This window comes from Haliotis cracherodii, unplaced genomic scaffold, assembly GCF_022045235.1.
Source record: "Haliotis cracherodii isolate W230 unplaced genomic scaffold, xgHalCrac1.p SCAF_5, whole genome shotgun sequence".
Lineage (NCBI taxonomy): Eukaryota > Metazoa > Mollusca > Gastropoda > Lepetellida > Haliotidae > Haliotis > Haliotis cracherodii.
In genome coordinates, this window is record NW_027266308.1 from 733,568 (window position 1) to 746,719 (window position 13,152).

General features: G+C 40.3%; 1 protein-coding gene across 1 annotated transcript; it reads right to left on the reverse strand.

Moving 5' to 3' along the window:
* Positions 1 to 1,071: 1,071 nt before the first annotated feature.
* On the reverse strand, positions 1,072 to 10,324 carry LOC139442863 (uncharacterized). The gene is made up of 7 exons (XM_071223766.1): positions 9,716 to 10,324; positions 9,565 to 9,580; positions 7,477 to 7,538; positions 6,689 to 6,877; positions 6,356 to 6,502; positions 3,577 to 3,748; positions 1,072 to 3,089 (listed from the first exon to the last, which is right to left on the reverse strand). Exons 1-7 carry the CDS (start codon positions 10,322 to 10,324, stop codon positions 2,815 to 2,817), a joined length of 1,470 nt encoding a protein of 489 aa, XP_071079867.1. The 3' UTR covers positions 1,072 to 2,814.
* Between the last annotated feature and the right edge of the window lie 2,828 nt (positions 10,325 to 13,152).

A 13,152-nucleotide genomic window follows, 5' to 3' on the forward strand; every position in this document is an offset into this window, starting at 1 on the left:
AGTGATCGGGGCAATATGAGCGATTTGAGCATGCCCCTAATTGGTTTGTAAATATGCGCAATATGAATATCCTATTATAATAATACAAGATCATGGACGTTGTCAAATGTTTATTACGAAACATAAACATAATTATGATTACTGGAAATGTGAAGATATTTGGAAAGTGCCATGCATGCATCTGCCAGTGCGAGGTGAATGTTAGCAGGTATAATTAATTGTGGTAGCTGCAAATCAAATTCTGAAGACGCCGCTTCTAACTTCTCATATTTTTTCGTTATTACATGCCTAGTGATTAAAGCGTTCGCTCGTCACGTCGAAGGCCATGGTTCGAATCCCGACTTGGGTACAATGTGTGAAAACCATTTCTGGTGTCTCCCGCCGTGATATTGCTGGACTATTGCTAAAAGCGGCGTAAAACCATACTCACTCACTACTTGCCCGTCACGTGACTTGTAACTGGTGGGTTGGGCATATTTATGACATGATCCTCTCTACCTGACCTATGGGCATGGCCTCAGCCCTGCGCATAACCAACAATCTAAACACAACAATAAAATGCTAATTCTCACCGACTCCCTTAGTGGACTACAAGCCCTCCAAAACAAAAATACCAAAAAACGACCTAAACTAATAAACCAAATACTTAAAAGCTCCAACGACCTAACAAAAACAGGCAAACAAATAACCTTCTTGTGGATCCCCGCCCACGTAGGAATTTACGGCAACGAAAGCGCCGATAAAGCAGCTACATTATCTCTCAAAATACCAGAAATAAGCCTAAACCTACCCATCTCAATATCAGAATTTAAAAGTGTAAACAAACAAAAAATAACCAAAAAATGGCATAATCAATATCAAAACTCAAATAGCCAAATCAAAAAAATGCTCAGAAAACCACTAGCCAAACCTAAAATCCTACACCCCTCAAAAATAATTGACAGATTAATTACAAAACTTCAAACAGGACACACTAACCCAAATAACCAACTAAAAAAGGCACACCACAAGCAACTGCCCCCACTGCAAACAACCCGAAACCACAGAACACGCACTCATCCACTGCACCCACTACCATACACACAGAACCACACTACAAACCACCCTCAATCTAAATAAGGTTCCTACTCTAGATGAATTACTAAACCCTCAAAATAAACTAGAAAACTTCAAGGCCCTAGTCGTATTCCTAATCAAAACAGACCTAATTAAGCGCATCTAAAAACTAATTAATCTACCAATCCAAAATCCAATAAACATACAAACCCCCACCTCACCCGGCTCCCTTAGTTCGCTCCTCCACCCACCTCGGCATTTATTCCAAATTTAAAAATTCCAAAAATTCAATATAAGCAACCCGTAAAAAAACCCTCTCGGGTTGCACACACAACTTTCACCCTTTTCGGAATACAGTAAATGGTTTGGCCAGGCTCGTGTGCGAAATACGCTACAGTCGGAAAGCGCGTGTTAAATCTTCTATATCAATCAATCAACCAATCTACCTAACCATAGGAGTCACAATGTCGCTGCATGTTACGTGCTACTGACAACTGAACAACGAATGCTATAAGGCTATTAAAAAGTAAACTATTTTACTAATTGTTCCCGAGTGACAAAAATAGACAGACTGTATTAAAAACATTCATGGAGTTAACCTTCTCTACATCAAAAGACATATAAACCGCACTGAACTAACTTTATAGCAAGTCCTTAGAATCAAAGACCCTGGGAACACGTAGCTTTCCATGTTATTTCAGCAACACACATATTTGTCACCTCTCATATTGTTGATGCAGTATTACCCTGTTTGATGAGGGAGTGATTGTGTGTTGATTGTTTGAAACTGTCAGTTATAAACATTATATCATCTGTGATGTATGTTTTGGAAACTAGCGTCAGCTTCATATCAGTAGTCATGAAGAGGTATATACTTTTAGACAGTATACTTAAAAGTACATGGCTGTACCATATCCACAACAAACACGATGTTTTGGAAACGAAATACTTAACACAAAATATCAATTATGCATATAAACTATATGAAAACTAAAGTGTGGTCATGACCCTTAACACGCACAAGACAGTAACACCAGCATACATGTATTAAAGTAAAATACATTTGTCATTGGGATACAAAGGCAAAGTACTTTCACGGGAGGACTTCGAAAAAGGGTGAACATATACAAAATGCTGACCATTGAAACGTAACACATCATAGTGGTTATAAAGAACCACCTTTAAAGCAGGCACACAGCCCAGGAGACCTCACAGTTCACAAGTGTACAGACAGCAGCATGTACACAATTTCCGGTTTTGCAGCGAGTGCCAAACCTGGATCATTTTCAGTACCAACCAGTCGTCATGAAAACAAAAACGAATTAAAATGAAAAATCCCAAATCATCAAAAGGAACCATTTCACTACTAGACTGATCTATATAGCAAGTTTCAACAAGCAATATTCAATGGGTCAGGAGTTAATGGTCAAAAGGCGGCGGAGTGGACAAAAACGACTACATGTTCATGTGGGTGAAAGGTACCTGTTCGGTAGTATTATTGAACATATCTGTTAAAGAAAGATAGGCTTGTCATGGGGATACAACATTAATGCAAATCACTTTTACAGGATGACTAAAAAAGAGTGCTGAATACAAAATGCTGATCATAGAAAATGAAAACATCATAGCTGTGAAAACCATCTTTAAAACATGCCCACAACTCAGGCAAGCTCACAATTCACATGACGTGTACATACAGCAGTGTATGCACCATATCTAATTTCTCATATTCCCACTGGGTAAACCGAGAATGCTGTCCTAGTCAGAGGACATAGAGTCTTGAAGGTAGTCATCGGCAAATCTGAGGACCTGCTTGAGACACAGCAGCAGAGGCATATCAACACACTTGTCTACCTCGACCTCGTCTTCGTAGTTCTTCACTGGGAAGACAAACGATCGAGGAAGGCCGAAGAGTTGTCCCGCTTGTTCCACAAGATCACCGATGGTGGCGCTGTTGAACATGTCGGCGACATTTTCCTGTACCTCCATGCAGACTTTGTCAGCCTTGGTCAAGATGATCACTTGGGGTATGCCTTTGGAATTAAATAACCTAGGTAAGAATTTCAGGAAATGGAATGACATACATTCCCTTCAAAACGTAATCAAGTGACTTAGGACAAAAAACGATATATTCAAGCAAGAGACATTGGAGCTATGAGTTTACATTGGTCGATATTGGGATTATCAGAGGCTTCATGTGGAGAGGACATCGGTGGTCCAGTCGCCTGGGGCTCCGCAAAGACCCTGTGCAGAGTAACAGCGTGACACAAACCTATGATCGGGGGTTCGAATCCCAGATGTGCACTCATTATACTTCTTGATTTGTCAGATGTATAGTTTCAGACACCTGCATCACTTCGAGCATCCCTCTCACCTCAAGAGTGAGTGAGTGAGTTGGGTTTAACGCCGCTTTTAACAGTATTCCAGTTAAATCACGGCGTGTCAGCTTAACGTGGGAGGAAAGTCTGAAGTGATGTAAGTCTGCACAGCGAACCGCAGCGCTTTGGACGACTGGGTTACCTTTTGTGTTTATTCTTTGCTGTAGTGACTTGATGGCGTGAAGTATTTTCTCAGGGAAAACGTCGACAGTGGTACCGTCAATGACAAAGGCGATGCAGTGAATCTTGTCATCTGGGGAGGGGCTACTGTTGTACCCCGTACAGTCAGAGTTGATAGGCACCGTTGGGTTAAACTAAAACACATATTGATTCAAATCAATAAGAGCAGCACTGACATCAAACAGGGGGAACATATATATCTCAATTGTATTATGTCTCCATTGTATTGTGTTTACTTTGTATAGTGTCTCCATTGCAATTTTCTCCAAGCGACCACGGGTGGTCGGGTAGCCTAGTGGTCAAAGCGTTCGTCCGTCACGCCGAAGACCCGGGTTCGATTCCCGACATGGGTACAATGTGTTAAGCCCATTTCTGGTGTGATATTGCTGGAATATTGCTAAAAGCGGTGTAAAGCTATACTCACTCATTTGCGACCAATCAAATTACGGTAATGGGAGATGAAAGCTGTGAAAAGCTGAAAAAACAGACGGTGATGGTGAACATCACTTCCTCAACTTTGATGTGGATGAGAATGGTCCAGAGTGTTTATCATCATAGAATGAAGATGTAATACACAAGATTATCCATGTTATATGTCCCAGAGTTCTAGAGCAAGGTTGGCTTCCTCCTTACTTAATAACGGTATTAGCATTATAATCGTTTACAAAATCAGATATGTTTCACCCATACCGTGAATTTAGAATTTTGGCTGGTTAAGATGTTCATCTGACGCGATAGGGGGTCCTGGTAATTTTAATTATATTGTCCTCTATTATGCAGTTGCCAAATCTGTATAATTTTACTATTGGTAATGTTATTATGAGAATATCGAAAATAGGTGGAATGAAATATTCACAACTATTTACAATATCATTCTTTTGTTTTTTATAAAAAAAGCCAATTTAGGCAGTTTGTTTCTGTGAAACGTGTGCATCAACCACTGTTATAACAATAACAATAATAAGAGTTCCGGTAACGCGCTGACTTCCACGCCCCAACACATACCCCAAAGGGCTAATAACACTTATACATATGTAGAAAAGAGTTTCCAACGAATCATAACGGTATACGTATGACGGTTTAAACATCTATAGACAATAATTTACAACTGACCAACAATGACGGATTTCTGTCTTGAGTGAAATTAATGTTGTATGTCCCAAGCCTTTCATGAAATGGCATCCAAATCCAAACACGTGAAGTCAAACTGTTCGCAAGTTGCACTCGGTCGACGTTCCGTCAGTCGCCTCAAACTAATTTAGATATATTTTACAGACTCTTTCCTAGCTTACTTTTAGATTTGTTTGTTTTGTTTCTTTGTTGTTTAACGCCGCACTCAGCAATATTCCAGCTACATGGCAGCGGTCTGTAAATAATCGAGCCTGGACCACACAATTCAGTTATTGACAACATGAGCATCGATCCCCGCAATTGGGATCGATGACAAGCATCAACCAAGTCAGCGAGGCTGTTAGTCGCCTCATACGACAAGAATAGTCTCCTTTTACGGCAAACATGGGTTGCTGAAGACCTACTGGAACCCGGATCTTCACGGGCCGCTTACTTTTAGAACCAACAGTCGATTCGTGGTCGTTCCATCGCCCTGTCATGGCATTAGTTTCACATCGTGACAACGCTATTGTTTCGCCATAAGGTATCCCGATGGGTTTTCGATTTTTTGCGGTATTTCTTACGTTTAGTCCTGTCGTTTATCCATGTCAATTTGACCACAAAGACGTTAAGTCTGTTCAATGCCTATATTATCTTCACTATTCGTCAGACCAAATTTCCGACAATCTTCACAAGATCGTTCACTTTGATCACTTGTGAGAACGGTATCTTATTTACATTTGTGAAAACTAAATTTCCAAACGCTTCGTGATGTAAATGACAAGTCTCGTATGTGGGGGTTTGGCGAACAATGATGAATGACGTGACATTGGAAAAAAAAGAAGTTCTGGTATCTCACCAATAAAACAGCCAATCGGGACGTTTCAGGAAAAAACTACTCCGCATCTCACTTCCCATATGGGTAATAGATGATTTACATGACACTCCTACATGATATAATGCTACGACATGTGTGCAGGTGAGTTCTACTGTGGAACGAGATACTTATCACTTAATTACAATCAGGAAAGCAGTCTGTCATTATTTGACCTTAGGTCATCATCTTGGACAGCCTATCACGGACCTGGAATTTGATCTGAAACTGGTTTCTCACCTACAGCTCTGTAAGTAATGTATTTCCCACATACTCATGTACGATATAAGGTTACGCCTTTCACGAGTGGCCTAGTCTCCCAAGGTGACGCTACAGGCTGTACATGATTGTGTCCCTAAGGTACACCAGAAAATTATGATCGTTGGTTCCAATCTCCGAATACCATGCTTTCATATTTTCGAGATTTGTCAGCAATCGTGGGTTTCAATAAATTGGTAACGTCTGAGACTTACATGACTTCGGGCTTTCTTCCCACATTAAGCTGACACACCGTAATATAACTGGTATACTGTTATAATTTAGCCACGTAAAAACAACTTCACTCATACTCACTCCATTAGGACAAAATTATTGTTCGATGAGGCTGAAATATTGCCGATGTGAACTTTCAAGTGAACATTATTCAACATTATTCACGATATGATCCTGGTAGTATATACTATGTTCACACCCGCTGTACTGTGGTGTCACACACTACATTGTATTATATCCTCTCATAAACATTTAACCCACTGACCTGGAACCTGTCTGGGACATGACCTTCGATGACGGCAATGAGGTCAACAAGGTCAAGGCCACCGTCACACTCTAGTCCCCTGGTGTCACAAAAACGCATCTTCAGGGTATCTCCGGTCACATGTGACCTCACTCTGTAGCGTCGGTACTTTAGTTAACAGAATGACAAAACAAATTATACAAAGTTAACCAATTTTAGGTATTGTCTGACAAATAGTTAATTTATTATTATTATTTATTTATTTTTTATTTTTTATTTTTTTTATTTATTTATTTTTTTTGGGGGGGTGGGCATGGCACGTCTTACTATTGGCTACATGCTGATTTTACTTACCGTGGTTGTTAAGCTCCTGTCAGCACTTCCGCTTCTAGCTAGACCAGTTATCTCCCTTTGGAACACTGAGTTGATGGAGTTAAAGAAGCTAGATTTCCCTGCTCCAACAGCACCTAACAGTAGCATGTTGACAGCCTTGACCTTGCTGCCTTCTGGCGGGGTGAATCGTTCAATGTAGGACTGCAACATCTGAAAACAAACAATTCCCCTCAAAATTTGGCTCAAAGGCACATAACCAATCCACTTTCATCACGACAGACACATATCAGACATAAAAAGCACTAAGCATGATCGCTATAAGGCTTACAATTTTAAATTTGTTATAACAACTTAAATCCTCAAGTGTTTACAAATACTTAATTAAGTAAAAATCGCAATGAGAAACAGACTCCCAGGATAAGTTGTGTGTGACCTCAAATCAACCTCAAATTTCGGTCTTTAGATATTCCGACAAGCTCAAGTTATTGTATCTACACATTCACATGCACAATCTTCATGACTGAAAGAAAAGCGCTATATATTAACCTTTTTTGCGCCAAACACTATCAATGGAGGCTGAGCACATGTGCTCGGACTATTTATAAAGATATGAATATGGTAATGGGGGCAGGGGGATGAGGTATGCACGCACAAACATATATACCCGGTTCAAGAGATCAGCTTAAATCCTCAAGTGTTTACAATGACTTATTTTACTTAAAAGTCGCATCCGACAAGCTCATTTTATAGCATATACAATCACCCTACAGTCTGCACACACACTATTTGAAAGAAAAGCTTGAACGTACCTCGAATTTTACTTGACCAGTTTGGCGCCAGGCAGCATCAGCAAGGAGCTTGCTTTCGGATTCTGAAGAAAGACATGGAAATGCTCATTATTTAAAGTGTATTTGTGTATATACAATCAGGGAATATATATAATCCCTGAAATTTCCAGGCATTATACATATTACATATAATACATGTACATGTAATATATAATACAAAATAAAGTCCACGTTAGTCCAACATTCTCTTTATATCAGTTAAACTTATTTTATATTTTATACATATATATACATATATATATATATATATATATATATATATATATATATATATATATATATATATATATATATATATATATATATATATATATATATATATATATATATATATAATGTGTGTGTGTGTGTGTGTTTGTGTGTGTTTGTGTGTGAATGCGGGAGGGGAGGTATGTATATAAATAAAACATAACATACATTGTACACACACAAAATGGTTTCAACAAAACAGTCGTTATCATGTTTACAACAGGTTTATGGAACTGTAATGAACTATTGTCATTACGTAAGGGGGAGCTGTGTTTGAAAGATGTATCACGAATATGTAAACAGTAAGCTGATACAGTTAACCCTCTTTTCATGTCATTACCTGTGACGTGGTAGACCTCAGAATTTCCTGTGAGGTGGAAGACCTCGATATTACCTGTGACGTGGTAGACCTCAGAATTGCCTGTGACGTGGTAGACCTCAGTATATTACCTGTGACGCGGTAGACTTCAATATTACCTATGACGTGGTAGACCTCGATATTACCCATGACGTGGTAGACCTCGATATTACCCATGACGCGGTAGACCTCGATATTACCCATGACGCGGTAGACCTCGATATTACCCATGACGTGGTAGACCTCAGTATATTACCTGTGACGTGGTAGAGCTCAATATTACCTGTGACGTGGTTCACCTAAATATTACCTGTGACGTTGTTCACCTAAATATTGCCTGTGACGAGGTAGACCTCGATATTACCTGTGACGTGGTAGACCTCGATATTACCTGTGACGTGGTAGACCTCGATATTACCTGTGACGCGGTACACCTCAATATTACCTGTGGCACGGTAGACCTAAGTTTTACCTGTGGCACGGTACACCTCAATATTACCTGTGACGTGGTAGACCTCGATATCACCTGTGACGTGGTAGACCTCGATATTACCAGTGACGTGGTAGACCTCGATATTACCAGTGACGTGGTAGGCCTCAATATTACCTGTGACGTGGTGGACTTCAATATTACCTGTGACGCGGTAGACCTCGATATTACCAGTGACCTGGTTGACTTCGATATTACCAGTGACGAGGTAGACCTCGATATTACCTGTGACGTGGTAGACTCGATATTACCAGTGACGTGGTAGACCTCAATATTACCTGTGACGTGGTAGGCCTCAATATTACCTGTGATGTGGTAGACCTCAATATTACCTGTGACGTGGTAGACCTTGATATTACCTCTGACGTGGTAGACCTCGATATTACCTGTGACGAGGTAGACCTCAATATTACCCGTGACGTGGTAGACCTCGATATTACCTGTGACGTGGTAGATTCGACATTACCTGTGACGTGGTAGACCTCAATATTACCTGTGACGTGGTAGGCCTCAATATTACCTGTGATGTGGTAGACCTCAATATTACCTGTGACGTGGTAGGCCTCAATATAACCTGTGACGTGGTAGACCTCAATATTTCCTGTGACGTGGTAAACCTCGATATTACCTGTGACGTGGTAGACCTCGATATTACCTGTGACGAGGTACACCTCGATATTACCTGTGACGTGGTAAACCTCGATATTACCTGTGACGTGGTGGACCTCGATATCACCAGTGACGTGGTAGACCTCAATATTACCTGTGATGTGGTAGACCTCAATATTACCTGTGATGTGGTAGACCTCGATATCACCAGTGACGTGGTAGACCTTGATATTACCTGTGACGTGGTAGACCTCAATATTACCTGTGACGTGGTAGACCTCGATATTACCTGTGACGTGGTAGACCTCGATATCACCAGTGACGTGGTAGACCTCGATATCACCAGTGACGTGGTAGACCTCAATATTACCTGTGACGTGGTTATATCCTAATATAACCTGTGACGTGGTAGGAATCAATATTATCTGTGACATTGTAGACCTCAATATTACCGTCACGTGGTAGACCTCAATATTACCTGTGACTTGCTAGACCTCAATATCTGTATACTGAACGTTGTTTCCACAGAACACAGTCTTGTCATCTCCCGCCATGTTGTAGTGGGTTCCCACATTTATTGACCCATTTCCCTGGAAGTAGTTGTCAGTCTTGGAGACAGTCTTGGTGAAAGTCTGTAGGTCGGACCCGAAGCAGGGGCCGTTAAGGCTGTTCTGCATAACTGCATTTCCAGCTTGTTTGACACGGTAACACTTTGGCTTGAAGGACTTCTTGTCTGTGAGTCGGAAGATGAAGGCTGCGGGGTCATTGCTATACTGGCTTGTTGTAGACAAGTGGGATTCGTTACGTTTTACGCCGCAATAACTGCATGTCCATTTGGTAGTGGCTGGTGGATAACTGGCAACGTAACCACACCCAGTGCAAGTGACGGTCGTAGCTGTCCACGCGATGGAGGTGTAACCGCCGAACACATAGCCTGCTGTGTTGTACAAGAGAGTGACCGTCGGGCCTTTGTCATTACACTTCTGATGAAACACAGGTGCACTGCATCCATCTCTCGTAGCCTGGTACAGTAGAGTAAACGCCTTCCTCCCTCCCAACCACTTACTCAGGACAGACTTGTAGCGACGCTGTATTTCGGCCATCGTCGTTTACCATGGAATATCTAAAAAACAACAACATCGACACAGATATGGCGGACATGGCATATGTAGAAATGTATTAGTCAGACCGAAGACGTATATAGACATTGTATATACGTCTTTGGTCAGAAAACTTTTGAATATTGAATATCAGTTTTCCATGTGTCAGATTGGTCCACATATTGGATTTGATATCGAATAGGGAGGGGGGACTAACACGTCCGTCACCAAACTACTTCGCGATCTTAAGTGAGTTACGGCGGAGTGACTTTAAGTGGTGTGTGTGTGGGTGGGGGTTTCAGGAGGTGGGGACTAACGCGACACATGCATTTAACCTGCGATTCTTCATACTCTTTTAACACAATATATGAGAGGTAGAGGTTATCACGCGAGTGTGTTTGAGGATGGTAAATATCCTGTATAAGGAATAATCATTGTATTTAGTGAGCCTTGATATTTAGCCCCAACGGATATCGTTTTTATCCTTGGCTTTATCCTGCAGAGAAACCCAGCCATTATATGATAATAGTGTAGATCCCTTTCCTTTATTTAATTTAAATTGTGAAGTCTTTGTTTTGGAATTTGATCGTAGTATTGTTTCAAAAATAGAGCTTAAGGTGATCTCGATCTTTGGATCGTGGTCTCACATGGACACATTGATAGTAGAGGTGGAAGTTACCTCCCTTGAGACCGTGTATGACAATCTGAAATAAAAATTATCAGCAACACACAGGCCAGATAAGATTGATTGATGGTGTCAGGTACAATGTAGGTCAGAACACACAAATCAACGGCGTGCTACTCCTGTGTTCGCGTGGTATCAGACATTACACACAGTTCAGGTGAACCTTCATCCTACATCCCCACACCAGTCAGTTGATGAACAAGGACAAGGAGTCTGATGTCTCACCTCAGTACCTTGTTAACGTATAGATGGTGACAGCGAGCCGGACTTTCATCAGCTTTATCCGGCGAGAGATAACGGTAGCACTTCCGTTTCGGGTGCGCACACACCTACTTTCGGTTTAACATTGGGATATTTTACGACGTCTTCTACAACTAGCGACGATTGAGTTGGTAGTCATTGTGTTGTGTGTCTGTGAACATTGTTGACGCAGTAGTCAGCGCTACTGCAGACATCCAGGCATGTTTCTTCCTTATCAAGGCCTAGTGGTTCGATTCCCCACATGGGTAAAATGTGTGAAGCCCATTTCTGGGGTTCCCCTCCGTGATATTACTGGAATATAGCATAAAGCGGCGTAAAACTATACTCACTCACTCACCCTAATGGCCAAGAGTACAAATACAATCCAAAAACTTCAGCTTGCAATTGTCAATAGTACACACGTAAATCTTCCAAGCTGACATAAACAAGGAAATTAACTCATCATTACTGCAATGTGACACAATTAACTTGCTGCTTGGACTGTAGCATATTTACAAGGTCTTGTTGAAATATTTGGTAAATATTTATTTCTCAACATATGTAGATATGTTTCACATTTATATAAAATAGGATATCCTCAATTTGACCACTACCACAACTGTGCATACACAATCACGCACTTGGCCAATACATTCTCTTCACGGGACGTTTATTTTTAAATAGAACATTTGCAAAGATACTGTAAACTTACGGAGTGCCCTAATTAAAGATTTATCTTGTAATCGGAGTTTTGATGTTGATATTGATTCATGTTTTTTTACAAGCGCAGTCCTCATGGTGACAAAACATATCTGTCAATACTTGAGGGTTCTCTTTTCATCTGATACTTTGCCAAATTTGTATCTCTAACGTAACATATTATTATTTCTTTCAGTGAAATTCAGGAAATGATTTTTGTACCATTAACGTTACATCAGTTGGAATAGCAAGCATGGGTATGTCTGTTTGTCTGTGGGTATGTGTCTACATGTGTGTGTGCAAGTATGTGCATGTGTGTGCATGCGTTTACGTTTGTGCATGTGTGCGTGCGTGTGTACAAACGTGTATATGTCAGGTGACAAAATGACCAGCAATAAGATAAAAGCAACCAACCAAAAAGGAAGGAACCAGCCTCTATTAATAACTGGTGGTTACATAATTATGCTTATATCGTGACAAACGTGATACCCATATGTATGCCTGATACCTCATACCTCCTGCAGTTGTACTACACATGTATTACATTGCTGTATTCACCACAATACATAATACCTCCTGCAGTTATACTACACATGTATTACATTGCTGTATTCACCACAATACATAAAACCTTCTGTAGTTATACTACACACGTATTACATTGTTGTATTCACCACAATACCTAATACCTCCTGCAGTTATACTACACATGTATAACATTGCTGTATTCATCACAATACATAATACCTCCTGCAGTTATACTACACATGTATTACATTGCTGTATTCACCACAATACATAATACCTCCTGCAATTATACTACACATGTATTACATTGCTGTATTCACAACAATACATAATACCTCCTGTAGTTATACTACACATGTATTACATTGCTGTATTCACCACAATACATAATACCTCCTGCAATTATACTACACATGTATTACATTGCTGTATTCACCACAATACCTAATACCTCCTGCAGTTATACTACACATGTATAACATTGCTGTATTCATCACAATACATAATACCTCCTGTAGTTATACTACACATGTATTACATTGCTGTATTCACCACAATACATAATACCTCCTGCAATTATACTACACATGTATTACATTGCTGTATTCATAACAATACATAATACCTCCTGCAGTTATACTACACATGTATTACATTGCTGTATTCACCACAATACATA

Bases quoted from the DNA above. Each gene is read 5' to 3' on its own strand.
- LOC139442863 (XM_071223766.1), bottom strand. From the start codon at position 10,324: ATGGCCGAAATACAGCGTCGCTACAAGTCTGTCCTGAGTAAGTGGTTG. The intron at 6,503-6,688 runs GTAAGTAAAATC...TGTTAACTAAAG, and splicing joins ACAGGAGCTTAACAACCACG to TACCGACGCTACAGAGTGAG. The intron at 3,749-6,355 runs GTCAGTGGGTTA...TATGTGTTTTAG, and splicing joins ATGTCCCAGACAGGTTCCAG to TTTAACCCAACGGTGCCTAT.